General features: G+C 42.3%; 3 protein-coding genes across 3 annotated transcripts; all 3 read left to right on the forward strand.

Annotated features, from left to right (window-relative positions):
• The first annotated feature begins 1,098 nt into the window (after positions 1-1,098).
• Positions 1,099-2,646, forward strand: LOC141846580 (anthranilate O-methyltransferase 1-like). The gene is made up of 5 exons (XM_074734616.1): positions 1,099-1,194; positions 1,281-1,418; positions 1,510-1,782; positions 1,916-2,188; positions 2,273-2,646. The coding sequence occupies exons 1-5, from the start codon at positions 1,114-1,116 to the stop codon at positions 2,639-2,641; spliced, it is 1,134 nt and encodes a 377-aa protein (XP_074590717.1). The 5' UTR covers positions 1,099-1,113; the 3' UTR covers positions 2,642-2,646.
• A 7,015-nt stretch (positions 2,647-9,661) lies between these two features.
• Positions 9,662-10,514, forward strand: LOC141845767 (non-specific lipid transfer protein GPI-anchored 12-like). The gene is made up of 3 exons (XM_074733767.1): positions 9,662-10,028; positions 10,099-10,251; positions 10,319-10,514. The coding sequence occupies exons 1-3, from the start codon at positions 9,677-9,679 to the stop codon at positions 10,414-10,416; spliced, it is 603 nt and encodes a 200-aa protein (XP_074589868.1). The 5' UTR covers positions 9,662-9,676; the 3' UTR covers positions 10,417-10,514.
• Positions 10,515-11,428: 914 nt separating this feature from the next.
• On the forward strand, positions 11,429-12,340 carry LOC141846646 (uncharacterized). Its single transcript, XM_074734685.1, has one exon. It carries the CDS (start codon positions 11,801-11,803, stop codon positions 12,188-12,190), a length of 390 nt encoding a protein of 129 aa, XP_074590786.1. The 5' UTR covers positions 11,429-11,800; the 3' UTR covers positions 12,191-12,340.
• The last annotated feature ends 1,261 nt before the right edge of the window (positions 12,341-13,601 follow it).

The raw sequence follows: 13,601 nt of genomic DNA on the forward strand, positions 1-13,601 counted from the left end.
AACGTAACTGTACGTCTGTACTCACAAAACATTTCTACATCAAGAACAGTTTCTCAAAGAGAAAAACCTAGAGGCTTAATTTCTTACCTCGATTAAGCGACGATGGCACCAAGAAGTTTGATCGATCGGTGAACGAACAGGAACGAAAGAAGTCCTATATGCATGTGGTTGGCAAGTTCCGTTTATCAATTTTATAAAGAAAATTTTTAAAATTTCATCTTACCTTCGAATTTTATATTTTCTGCAAAATATTTGCCGAAATTTTAGTATTATTCCACCGCCTAGATCGAATTTAACAATTTCAATATTGTCGAATATTTTAAGAGATACTAGAGTTCATAGAATTTTGCTATCCCATGAAATAAATCAACCAAAGAATCCTTTTCAGAGGGGAAAGTCAAGTTAGGACGAACACTTACTAAAGATCGCCAGTCCACCATCTTTTTCAGAAGACAAACTATCATGAGCATGAACATGGAAATTCAGATGATGCAAAACTATCATGAGGATAGTGACTAACGCAAAACTTTAAGTACGTTACGTTGTCGAAGCTGATTCTCTTCAAGTTTTAATTATTTTTTTTCGTTTTGAAAAATAATTACATTTTTTTCGCTATCAATTGTATCACATCAACTAGACATATATATACCAACGTATGGAGATACTTTGTTCAAAGGTTTCACACACAAATACAGTGCTCATAAATGTTTTTTTAACGTATTGAAAGCATCTACTTTGTCCTTTTTTTGAAAAAAAAAATGTAGTCCACAAGCGACCAGATCAATCTCTGCTTGATCTAACAGTTCAAAAGAAAAAGATTTCTCCACGACGACCCGTCTAGTTAGTTAGACAACATTAAATAACAAGGCATGCAAGACTCACATGTCGTAGGTATTTTTTTCATAGTGTATCTGTCCATGCTCCAATATTCTAAGTGAGATACACCAGCGAGCGAGTGACACGTGTAATGAATACTGATAAATTATGCATCAAGCCCTAAGAAGCCTATATAACCCTCCCTGTATTTCCATGCTCCATAAACCTCATATTTCATAGTCACCAAATCTTCAGGCCTTCAGCGAGAGAGAGAGAGAGTGTGTGTGTGAGAGAGAGATGGGTTTGAACGTCGAGCAAGCTCTTCACATGGTTGGGGGTGCGGGTGAAACTAGCTACGCCACCAACTCAAGGCTCCAAGTTGATCAATGCAACTCTCTAGATTGTATTTTCTTTTAGTATCATTGTAAGTAGATTTTGATTGCTAAGTATACATGCATGCTCAGGAGAAGGCGATCTATCAAACGAAGCTTGTGTTGGCGACCACCATCGAAGAAATGTATAAGGAGTTGCTCCCTGAGCATATGGTCGTTGTTGATTTAGGTTGCTCTTCTGGTTCCAACACGTTTATTGTGATCTCTCAGGTATATATATCGGGCGCTGCTCCTTGAACAAATGATAGTTGTTGATCTTAGTTGTTTTTCTAGTCCTAATATGTCCCTTGTGGTCTTTCAGGTACTCAACATCATTGTTGAACTCCGTCATATGATGAAAATGAAGAAGCCATTGGAGGTGCAATTCTTCTTGAATGACCTCCCAGGGAATGACTTCAACTATGTCTTCCAATCCCTAGACAAGTTAAAGAAGAAGGTGGAGGAGGAGATTAAGAGAGAGTTGTTGGTGCCGTATTATGTGGTAGGAGTGGCAGGATCATTCTACGGAAGGCTTTTCCCTTGCGCAAGTGTCCATTTCTTTCATTCTTCCTATTGTCTAATGTGGCTCTCACAAGTACTTAATCAATCTTTATCTCTCTAATAGTATAGTATTTCTTTAATAATTTGATGATTAGTCAACTAACTTTAATATACAAAATATTTTTTTCTTTATTTAGTCATCATATATAGTTTTGAATCTATTGCAGGTCCCCGAAGAACTAGAGAATGAACAAGGTGCTTTACTGAATAAAGAAAATATTTATTGGACAGAAACAAGTTCGCCGCAAGTAGAAAAAGCATATCGAGAGCAATATAAGAAAGACTTTTCAACATTTCTTAGGTCACGACATACAGAACTAAGTATTGGAGGTGGAATGATGTTGACATTTCTAGGAAGAAGAAAGAGAACCCCTGGGCATGGTGACTTATGTCATGTTTGGAGACTACTTGCAGAAGCTCTTAATTCGATGGTCTTAGAGGTTTGTATTTAACCAACTTTATGATTAAACAAGTAAAAATGAATGTAACTAATTAATATTGATTTTTTTCCTATATGAATTTAGGAAATCATACCAGAAGAAAAGGTCAACGCCTTCAATTTGCCAAGTTATGGACCTTCACTTGAAGAGGTGAAGTCTATAATCCATCATGAAGGATTTTTCGATTTGGATCGAGTAGAGATTTTTGAATCTAGTTGGGATCCATTTGACGAGTCAGAAGATGATTCTTTTGATCTATCATACTCAACAAAAAGTGCGAAAAATGTAATGGATTGCGTTCGTGCAGTGGTTGAACCCTTGATTGTGCATCAATTTGGAGATGTCATACTCGATGATTTATTCACACGATACAAGCAAAATGTTCTGAAGCACCTTCTCAAGGAGAAAGCCAATCACACCATTTTAGTCATTGCCTTGAAGAAAAGAGTATGAAATTCAGCAAGGAAAATAGAGAATAAATAAATATTAATTCTCTGACTGCAAGAGAATTTATCATTATCATTATCAAATTAGTTCTCATGTGAATCTTTCTCATTTCCTTGTCAAACTGAATCATGCATGCCCATCCTAAAAATCAAGTATTTGATTTGATCAAATTGTAGCCTCATATATATATATATATATATATATATGAAAATTTTAAAGCTGATGTGGACGTAAATTGAAACTATTTAATCTTATGATTCAATTTATAGATATTTTAAAGCAAAATGTTCTGAAGCACCTTCACTGAATTAACATTCAAAATTTATTTAAATTTGAATCAAATGGCTCTGCCTCCACATTAAAAACCTACTTTCGTATGAGTTTTATTGAGTGGAACAAGTCCCCGGGGTAATGGTGCAACGGTAGGACATCCGGGTTGTGATCCAGGAACCCGCGGTTCGATCCCCAGTTACGGCGTATTTGTAAGAATTTTCTTCCAAATGGGGAATGCAATCAAAGGATGCTGGGCATCTGGATTGGCCGCCGTATGCGCTTCCCGATTTACCCTGGTGGTCGGTGGGAAACTTCCGTGGGACCAGGCCGGCCACCTCCAGGGATTGAGTCCATGAAACTGACTGGAATTTATCTTTTTTTTTTATTGAGTGGAACAAAATAAATACATAACTAAGCATTTATAAAGGGGCCTTTCACCCTATATGAAAGTCCTTTTAGAGAAGTTGATTCAAAATATTTAGAGAAATTCAATTTGGATCAAACTATGATTCGACAGCTTTATAGGAGATCATCATAGAAATGTTTGTGAAGGGTTGCTTCATATAAATTTTGTTCAACTTAATTTAATTTTATTATTCATGAGACCCTCTAATATTCTATACTTATTTTGTTGGAGAAGAGACTATACATGTGTTAAAATTTTAATTCCTAAAATTTTTATTATTGAAAATAATTTTATATATTCTTGGTTAGTCTAATTGTACCCTTGCAAATAATAGGGCAAACCGAGTAGGTTTAGATCTAAACTACGTGTGACTTGGGATAAATCTCTTAACATTTGTTGTCATGTCCCATATGAGTTAGACATGCCACGACAGTAACTTTGCTCGCCGCGCATAAATTAAAATAATATCAGAACAAAATATAAATAAAAGTTAACTAAATTGATTAGATGTATACTTCTGTAATAACTTTACTATTATTAAACACATATCTTAACAAATTATCTAAAGATAAAAATCTTTAAAAGTGAACTGTAAAGTAAATATAAGAAAGAAGTGCATGATGTAAATTGGTGCATCTCATAATAGTCCAAAGAACAAAAGGTAGTGAAGGTTATAATATTTTGCACTTAACTTCATTAATCTCTTACTATAATTTTTCTTGCACGATTTCATCATTTCTCATACTGTAATATCCTAGAAATTTTAGGGTTAGAATTAACCAATTAAACACTGAGTTTTTAATTGGGCCGAATTAAGTGGGTTGAAGCCCCAAAATTAGCCAAGCCATTAAGGTTAATGAGCTCAAAATTAGAATTTGGTTAAATACGTAAATCATTAAAACCCAAACCCATTAGATTAGTATATGTAAGATATGTGAAAATTTTAGTAGGATCAATTTTGAATCAAATTGAACTAACTTGATTTGATTTGTGATGAAAGAGAGTTTTGGCAAACAGAATAGATTAGAATTTTCGTCTTGAGAAGACGACACAAACAAAACTAGTTTGTATCAAATCAGAGGTTGTTTGGTTAGTGAACCATGCGAATCAAGATTTAAACCCAGGTTGTTATAATAAACCCTAGTTTTAAACCGGTTTAGCTCAAACCCAAACCCCGTTTGAGAAGTTATTGTTACTCCTAGAAAAAAAATAAATATCATGATTTATTGTGATTCGGCTGCCACGCGACCCCGTCTCCCCTTCCACGGGATCCGCAATCGCGCGATGACCGGGTTTGTCGGAACCGACGCGGACGTCGTTGCACGCCCGCGTCCGGCACCGGAAACTGCGGATGTCGGCCTTTATAAACCGAACGCCGATGGAGCAAGCCCTAAATCGAGCTGACGCTAACCCCCCTACAAGCCCCGCATTCTGCCCAACCGCCGCTCTGCTACCGCGCACCGCTGCCATCTCTTGCCAATCACCGCCCTCCGTGTGAGGATTGACGCCGACGCCCGACGCTCGACGCCCGACGCCGCCCCGAACCAGCGCCGCCGCACCTTGCCTGTGACCGCCTCGAACCAGTAGCCGACGCTCGATTGCCACCTGCCGCGTAAAGACCAACTCATCACTGTCGTCCCCTGTCTTCTTCTTCCCGAGAAGCTATCCAGCAGCAAGAGAGGCTAAAAAAACCCTAGCCTCAGCTTGTTCCTTCCTCCCTGTCACAAATTCTTACGGAGTGACGTAAATTCCTTTTTGATCCGATTGGATTTTTGTTGATTTTGTGTTGCTTTGAGATTATGTTGGTTCTGTTGGAATGCGAATGGTTGTGTTCTTCTGTTGGTAATTGATGGAGGTGGCTGTTGGAGTTTGGATTTCAGGTGAGTTAATTGGAGTGTTAGAACTTTATTAGAATTTTGTTTGGATTCGTTGCCAATTGGTGACGAAACTTGATTCGTCGCCAATTGGCAACGAATCCTGATTTCGTCGCCAATTGACGACGAATTTTACGACAAATTTGGTTTTTCATCACAAAATTTTACGACGAAATTAGATTTTTCATCGCAGAATTTGGCGACGATTTGATTGCGACAAATTTATATTCGTCGTAAATTTTGTCGCAAACTGATTTGCGACGAATTTTTTTAGGAAATTTGTCGCAGATTGTAGTTTTTTTGTAGTGCAAGACCAGAGCCGGTCCTGGTTGTCCAAAGGCCCTGGGCGAAACTATAATTTTTGGGCCCTGATTAAGCGAATCAAAAAAGACATGACCAAATTTAATTCTTATACCATTTGATAGAGGACAAATTTTAACCTTCCTAAATTTCATAATAAAATTTCATAATACAACTAATTTCATCTTTAAAAAAATTCTCAGCTTTTATCTCAGAGACCTTCAAATATGTAAAAGATGAGATACTAGAGCAATATATCTATATCTATCTTGTGATAATCAGGCAAAGTCCGGAGTTAGAAAACTATGAAGGTTACCAGTTGAAATAGCAGGTCATTAGAAACGCCATAGAACAAGTACACCCTTTGAACAAGTGAGTAAAAAAGATAGTGAGTGATGCTGGATCTGATGGCTTTTGGAAGAGCATCCAGCGTCTCTTGCTGTTGGATCCCTTCTGAGTTTGTTCTGAACTTCAAACCAAGATATGAGATCATTTGTTCTTGTAAGCGCTCAGGTAGTTGATTTCTTTGTGCAAACCCTGTGGCTGCTTGGATTGTATCCCTCTGCAATGATCATGACACATCCTTAATGTTTTGAAATGAGATTAAACATTGGTTGCAAACTCAACTTGCTGGATTCTGAATGGAATGAACAAGTTTTGCATTGTGAAACTTACATATCTTCTAGTTCTGCTAGTTCTATGAACTACCAAACTGGCATAGGGTACTCCAGAATGTTAGTCTTGGTAGTCTAAAAACAAGCATAAATAAATCACAAATCAAATGATCTAAGCTTTAATTCAATAGCAGGAGATACTCCACATCCACTTGGAACTAGCAATGAAACTGCTTAACTTTGCAACATCTTAGATAATCACACAACTGTGATGAAAGACACATGATGCGATATTAGTGCCAGAACTGCAGAGGTTGAAGCGCTGCAATATTCTCAAGAGTGCATCCGCAAGTGTCAGCGCCTCAGCAGTTGCTGTTGCAATAAGAGCTGGTGCCTGAAATCTGCTTTGTCATTAAGAGTCAAAAACATTCACATGATTCATGAAACATGAAAACAGATTGAAGAACAAGATTTTTTAGACATACCTAGCAAGGTTGTAGTTCGACAAGTTTCTACAAAAATGCCAGAGCAAATGACCTCAGTGTAGTTCCAATAAAAGAATATGCTCCTTTGTTTGAGGCATTGGTCCATCAAGTGTTATCATCTTGCATGAAATTCCAATAAAAAAGCACAGAAGTAACTCATTTAAAATGTTGTCGTAATGCATTTTTAGAGGCAAACTCATCAATGATAGCATCATATTCAATATTTTCCAACATATTTTTTTCAATGCATAAAATTGCTAATCCATTTAGTCTATCTTGAGTCATCGTAGTCCGTAAATAAGATTTTATTAATTTTAATTTTGAAAAACTTCTTTCGGCAGATGCTACTGTTACGGGTATTGTCAATAATATCCTATAAGCAATCATCACATTTGGAAACATATCCATTTTTTTTAAAAACTCTAATATTTGAATAAAAGACCATTTTTTATTTGTTTCATAAGATTCACTTGGTAACATTACTTGTAAAACTTGTAGTTCTGAAAACATATATTTTGCATTAATATCAAAAGTGTCACCATTTCTTAGAGTATTTTCAAGATTCACACAAGAATTCATCAATTCATCATCATCCAATGAAACTAATTTTGCAACATCATATAGGAACCCAAATATAGAATCAAAATATTGCAATTGTTCAAACCTACTTTTCAATTGCCCAAGAGCAATATCGACTACTAAAATAAAATAATCTACTCGAAAAGATTCTTCCGGTGATTGATTTTCCCTTTCAATGTTTGCAATCTCATCAAAATGTCTCTTTCTATAAATTTTACGTTTTGTAGAAAATATAGGTTCAATTTCCATATCAGATGCAATTTTTTTTGCATCAACCATAGCAGAAGCAAAACCATTTTCTCTATATTTTTCAAAAAAAGAAACAAGACCAGATAATTGTTTTACAGCAATATCAAGATGCATATCTTCTGATTGTAATTTTTTACTAACTAAGTTAATTTTATGCAAAATATCATGCCAAATAACAAGGCTTAATATAAATTCAAAACTTGAAAGTTCACCGGATGCTAAAGTTTCAGCGTCTCTACTTAATTTACTGTCTTCACTTATTTCTGCTAATTTGAACAAAGCTTCTCTAATTTGGGAAACTTGAGATAGTATTGCTTTAACTGTTTCAATATGACTTTCCCATCTTGTAGTTGACAATGATTTTAAAGTTAATCCATCAATATATTCAAGCAAAACATTCCATCTTTTTGTTGAATTAGAGAACACGGTATACATACATTGGCATGCTCCAAAAAATGATTTTGCTTTAACACAAGAATTTGCCATGTCACAAACAACTAAGTTTAGAGAATGAGAACCACATGGCATGTAAAATGCTCTAGGATTAATATCAAGCAATCTCTTTTGCACACCTTGATTTTTGCCTTTCATATTAGATCCATTATCATAACCTTGCCCTCTCACATTATCAATATCAAGTTCTAAAGATTGTAAAACAACTTGTAATTCATTAGTCATGATATGATCCCATAAATCCTAATTCTAACTTTGTTGTTAAGTATGTGTTATTTTCCCCTGGGAACTTTTAGCCCTCAGATCTTGTAATAGGGAAATCAAAAGAAATCAAAACGGTAAATTTATGTTAATCCTAGATCGAAAAATTCAAAATGACTTAGGGCGACAGATAGGCGCCGACCTGTTGAATAATTCGACGCTTGTTGTGACCCGCGGCGAGCTCATCGAGGTTGACGATCCGCTTGATGTTCGCCTGCATATCGCGGACCAGCTTGAACTGCACGTCGGACTGCAGCAGGGCGCGGGAGATCTCATTGAGGCACTCGCTGAGCACCTTCTCGTCGATGATGGTCGCGTTGCTCATCTGCTGCAACGCGCGGGCGATGCTCCCTCCGAGCTGTGCGAGCACCATCTTTGCGCCAAGATTCGCCGCCCGATCCCAATTCTTGGAATTAGGGTTACGTTTCCAGCTACGCTGTCTGGAAACGGCGTTTAGGCTGCGTCGGGGAAACGTTTCTATCCCAGGAAACTTACCAGAAACGGCCAATGGAGCAGACACGGCGTCGGGGCTTGGTGAGAAGAGCAGACACGGCGTCGGAGCCGTGTGGTGGAGGAAAGGCGAGGAAGGGGAAAAAGAAGAGAAGAGGGGACGGCGCTTCCTGGGTTCGTGAGGAAAGGAGACACGCGGCTCCTTCTCCCGGCAGCAGCAGGGGGCACGCGGTGGTGGCTTCGATCTGCGGCTGAGCGCGATGGCAAGGCGGCAGAAGATGAGAGAGAGGAGAAGAGGTGAAGGTGGGGTTCGGCTTCGCGTTGGCAGCCCCTCCGGTCGGCGTCGACGGCGAGAAGCAGAGACGCTGCGGCGAAGAACAGAAGAAAAAGGGCTGCGGCGCGATTGGGAAAGCGGTAGGGCGGCGAAGAAGAGAAGAAAAAGGGCTGCGGCGCGATTGGGAAAGCGGTAGGGCTGTACTTCTTTTATAATCCTAATGGGTTTGGGTTTAAACTATTAAACCATTAATCCAATAAACCTCATCCACTAACCAATTAAACCCACTAAATCTCCTAACTCTAAAATTAAGATTTAATTGATCAAATCACATCCACATTAGATTTATTTAATTAATCCCTTCTAAATTAAAGTTAAGACTATTTAACTTTAGGTCTTTGACATTGTAGGTCTTCGACGTTTCCAAAAATCGGAAACTTCAACTAGTGCCGTTTCCCGTTTCCGTTTCCGCGTTTTCCGTTTCCCCGTCTCCAAGTTTCCAGACAGCATAGGAGGAGACGATCGCAATTGGGGAAGAAGGAACAAAAACAATAGGAGAATTTTGCATAATACCCCTCGATAAATACCATTTCTCACGTAATCCATATTGGGCCGCGGGGCCTTACGGCCCAAATCACTTCATTGGGCCCGATTCTGAATGCCATTCAACCTTTGTTCGTTCACCTACCAAGAATTCCAGTGCCGAATCGGAGTAGGAAGAACTGGCCATCCGCCATTAACAAACTCAATGCTTTCTCCTTATAAACTAAACAAACCTTTTAATTTTCCCTGCCAATCCAATTGCACCGCCACCAGTTCTCCGATGGCACGGAGCGATCCTCTCGTTCTTCCTCCAATGAGCGTCGTCGCGTTGGTGCTCGTCGGCGTGCTCCAGTTGGCTGCGCCGCCTCCGTCTGCCAGCGCGCAAACCCTCGGGTGCGCGCCGGCGCTGTCTGGCCTCTCGCCCTGCGTCAGCTACCTGGTCGGCAACGCCTCGTCCGTGACGCCGGCGTGCTGCTCGCAGCTGGCGGGGCTGATGCAGAATCAGGCGCAGTGCGTCTGCCTCATCCTCGGCGGCGGCATCTCCCAGCTCGGCTTCCTCCTCAACCAGACGCAGGCGTACACTCTCCCCGGCGCCTGCCGGATCAGCTTCTCCGCCGCCCGCCCCTGCCTCGGTCCGCATCGATTGCTCGCTCGGTTGCTCACCTAATTAGCTAAGCTAACTACATAGTTCTGGTGGTGCAGGATTCAATACGCCGGCGCCGGTAGGGGCGCCGGCAGGAGCTCCGGCGGAGGCGCCTGCGCTTCCACCTGCTGCTCCTGCCCCCACGACGTCGACGCCAGCTCCGACGGTGGATTCGACTCCGTCGATACCAAATGCCGGAGCGCCATCTCAAGGTAAGCGATCGGATAAACTAGCAGATCAAATTGTGATGGAGAGTAAGCGTTCGTCGTTTTGCTGCAGGGAATGGTTCTAAGACGACGGGACAGGCATCGGCGGCGAGGAGATCCTTCGGATTCACACCTGCTCTGTTCTTCTCCATTGTCGCTGCTTGGATTTGAAGTATATTTAGATCGTTAACGGGCGTTGCCCTGTGCTTGTATTGGTTTATTTGTGATTGATTGCTAGAGATTGAATAATATTACTTTTCAATTTGAGATCATATAATATATGTATATAGAGAAATGATTATAAGCGCCTCCTGCGTGTGCGCCTATGAGCGCTACCCCGACTCTTGCCGCTGCTGGCCGCCATTGCCGTGCCGTCCGATCACCGTTGGCCGTCGGCCCGGGCACAATCGACGTGCCACTCGTCGACGCGTCGGTCGACGTCGGATTCCGATCAGATTGTGGCCGAAATCCTACGCAATTTGGTCGGAACGCGACAGCAGTGGCACATGCCGATTTCTGATCAAATCGCGATTGGACCGACCTGATGCCACTGCAAATCGCGGTCGGAGACCGGCCGAGAAAGGACCGGCGTGCCAGTGCCGATCGCGTTTGGTCGGAAATCGATCGCGATTTGGCTGAAAACTGGCGCGTGTCACTGCTGGCCGCGTTTCCGACCAAATTGCGTCAGATTTCAACCACAATCCGGTCGAAATTCGATGTCAGTCGACGCGCCGATGAATGACGCGTCGATCGTGACCGGGCGGTGGTGGTCGGACTGCGCGACAAGGGCGGCGACAGCTAGTCGGGGGCGGAACTGTGCATTTTCACATTTAGACGGTCAAATCTACGCACGATGATATCGTGGACGATGGATCCACGCACGCAAAGGCGCTCAAGAAATCATTTCTATATATATACCGAGTTAAATTGACTTACGGACTACAAAGTCAACGGTCGGAACGAAATTAAAACGGCCGAATCTCAATGGACCGCCGCCGCAGCACCGCGACAAAATTTTGCAGGGTCATTTTGCCTCGTCGCGTCTACACGTGGCGAGGAACAACTGGAGCCAGAGCCCGGAGGCTGTAGGCGAAGTGGGAATATTTTATCCTTATCAATATGGATCCAATACAAATATAACTCTCGCTGGGATGTTACACTTCCACACCGCGCGCATCACCCTGCGTGGGCGATGATTCACGGATAACTACTACCGTCCAAATGGATTGACTGTGTCGCGTCGATTGCAGAGGATCCCAACCTGTCCATTCTTTGCGCATCACAAACCGCCCCCTTCTTCGTCGTAGTTAGGTTTTTCATCTTCTTCCCCAAATCGAGTGCGATTTCCTTCGCTTGACTCCTCCGCGTCGATCAAAAAGCAATTTTTCTGAAGGAATTTGCGTTCTATTTCATATTCGAGCTAAATTCTCTTTGTTATCGATCGGGAGGCAATTTTTTTCTGAAGGATTCGTTATTTTGTTTCGGATCGAAGCTTCCCCTGTTCACTCGCAGTAAATCTGAGTTTTTCAGGGCGGATTAGATTTCCACAGTAAGTATGAAGGTGCATCCGGCTCCTGCCGTGCTCGGCCGGCAGAAGAAGCTCCGCCGCCTGCCGCACGTCTTCAGCAAGGTCCTGGAGCTGCCCTTTTCCGCGGAGGCGGACGTGGCGGTGGAGGAGGACGCGGAAGGTTTCCGGTTCGCCGCGGCCACCGACGAGCTCTGGAGCGCGGTCCGAGCCCACGCCATCGAGATACACCCCGGGGTGATGAAGGTGGTCGTCCGGGACGGCGGAGGAGGAGGCGGCGGGTGCGAACTCGGCGAGGGGATCGACCTGAACCGGTGGCGATTCCGCCTGCCATCGTGCACCCGGCCGGCGCTCGCCACCGCCGCCTACGCCGACGGGGCGCTTGTGGTGACCGTGCCGAAGAGGCCCGAGTTCGAGTGAGACGATGGAGTAATAAAGATTAATTGAAAATTAGAGTATAAATAAATACTTCAATAATATTATTATTATTTAATTAATATTAGAATAAGTGTAATCGCCCACGAATTTCAAATTGGGCCGGCCCAATTAAAAGTCGAAGAGATTAATTAATCTCTGGCCATGTGATCTCCATCTAGGGTTTCGGTTTGCGCTCCGTTTAATTTAATGAACCGCGTCGTCCGTTTCCCTGCCACTTCCGTCGACCTCGATTCTTCCTCCCGGCGACCGCGGGCGAGAGCTGCAGCAGGGCGAGGAGAGAAACCCTAGTCGCCGACGTCGCCATGGTGGGTAATTGTGCTCAACACCAACGACGACGGGAAGCAGAAGATCATGTTCGCGCTCACCTCCATCATGAATAAAAAGGTTCTCCTTCGGCGTTTTTTGTGCGATTTCCTTCTGATGCGATGCTCGGCGCTGGTTTCTGGTTGTTCGATATATTTCTCCACATGTTATGCAAAGGATTGCAGTCTTGAATTGCTGCGTTTGGTTGCGTGCTCATCATAAAGGGATAGCACACCAATGACTTTGGTCTCCACAACGGTGCGTGAAAGTTTTACCATTGATTAAGCTCGACACGGTCTTTGCTCTGTATTAATGTGCAACTGGTTCTTCATTCATGGCACCTTTTGAGCAGAGCAAGGAGCCATATCGTATGTAGTTCAATTTGGTTTGATCTATCAACACTGATGTCGCCTTCGTGATACTCTTTGTAGAGCTGGAGAAGTGGCCAATCCACGGCAGTTCAAGATCCCAGATTGGTTTCTGAACAGGAAGAAGGACTACAAGGATGGTCGATAGTCCCAGGTTGTTTCCAATGGTTGCCGGATTCAGTGTGCAGGAACCATCAAGGCCTTGGAGCTTGCGAAGACGACCACCGGCCGGAGGGGGAAGACAGTTGGTGCCTCCAAGAAGCCATGAGCTTCAAGTCCTGCTCTTCCACATTTGGATTTCACTTTCAAGCTTTTCAACTCAATGTGTTTGTTTGGCTTAGAAGATCATTGGAACCACTTCAGAACAACCATCAAGTTCCAGTGTAACCTGCTCCTTTTATGAACAGGAAGAATTTTGATGTCAATGTCCCATACATCACAAACACAAAGGAGCCAGAGTCCACAACAAGGAACACATCCAGAGCACATTATATCGACCGACAAACAAGGGGTTTAAAAGGATTATCAAAGCTCCATAGGATAAGCAACCACTTTGTGATCATATTCAGAGAAAGGGAAGTGTTTGGGTTGTTTCCAAATCCATCAAGACTTAGGATTAGTCAGACGAAACCCGCATTCCATCTTCCACTGAAATAACTCTTCCTCCAACTAAACAAGCCCCACAACACCCTCCTAGGAAAACTACAGATAAAAATTGAGGA

Source organism: Curcuma longa, chromosome 15 (genome assembly GCF_044706935.1).
Source record: "Curcuma longa cultivar G26 ecotype Majalengka, Jawa Barat chromosome 15, ITB_CL_G26_1.1, whole genome shotgun sequence".
In the NCBI taxonomy this organism is placed as follows: Eukaryota; Viridiplantae; Streptophyta; class Magnoliopsida; order Zingiberales; family Zingiberaceae; genus Curcuma; species Curcuma longa.

Bases quoted from the DNA above. Each gene is read 5' to 3' on its own strand.
- LOC141846580 (XM_074734616.1), top strand. From the start codon at position 1,114: ATGGGTTTGAACGTCGAGCAAGCTCTTCACATGGTTGGGGGTGCGGGT. The intron at 1,195-1,280 runs GTTGATCAATGC...ATGCATGCTCAG, and splicing joins CCACCAACTCAAGGCTCCAA to GAGAAGGCGATCTATCAAAC. The intron at 1,419-1,509 runs GTATATATATCG...GTGGTCTTTCAG, and splicing joins CGTTTATTGTGATCTCTCAG to GTACTCAACATCATTGTTGA.
- LOC141845767 (XM_074733767.1), top strand. From the start codon at position 9,677: ATGGCACGGAGCGATCCTCTCGTTCTTCCTCCAATGAGCGTCGTCGCG. The intron at 10,029-10,098 runs GTCCGCATCGAT...CTGGTGGTGCAG, and splicing joins CGCCGCCCGCCCCTGCCTCG to GATTCAATACGCCGGCGCCG. The intron at 10,252-10,318 runs GTAAGCGATCGG...GTTTTGCTGCAG, and splicing joins TGCCGGAGCGCCATCTCAAG to GGAATGGTTCTAAGACGACG.
- LOC141846646 (XM_074734685.1), top strand. From the start codon at position 11,801: ATGAAGGTGCATCCGGCTCCTGCCGTGCTCGGCCGGCAGAAGAAGCTC.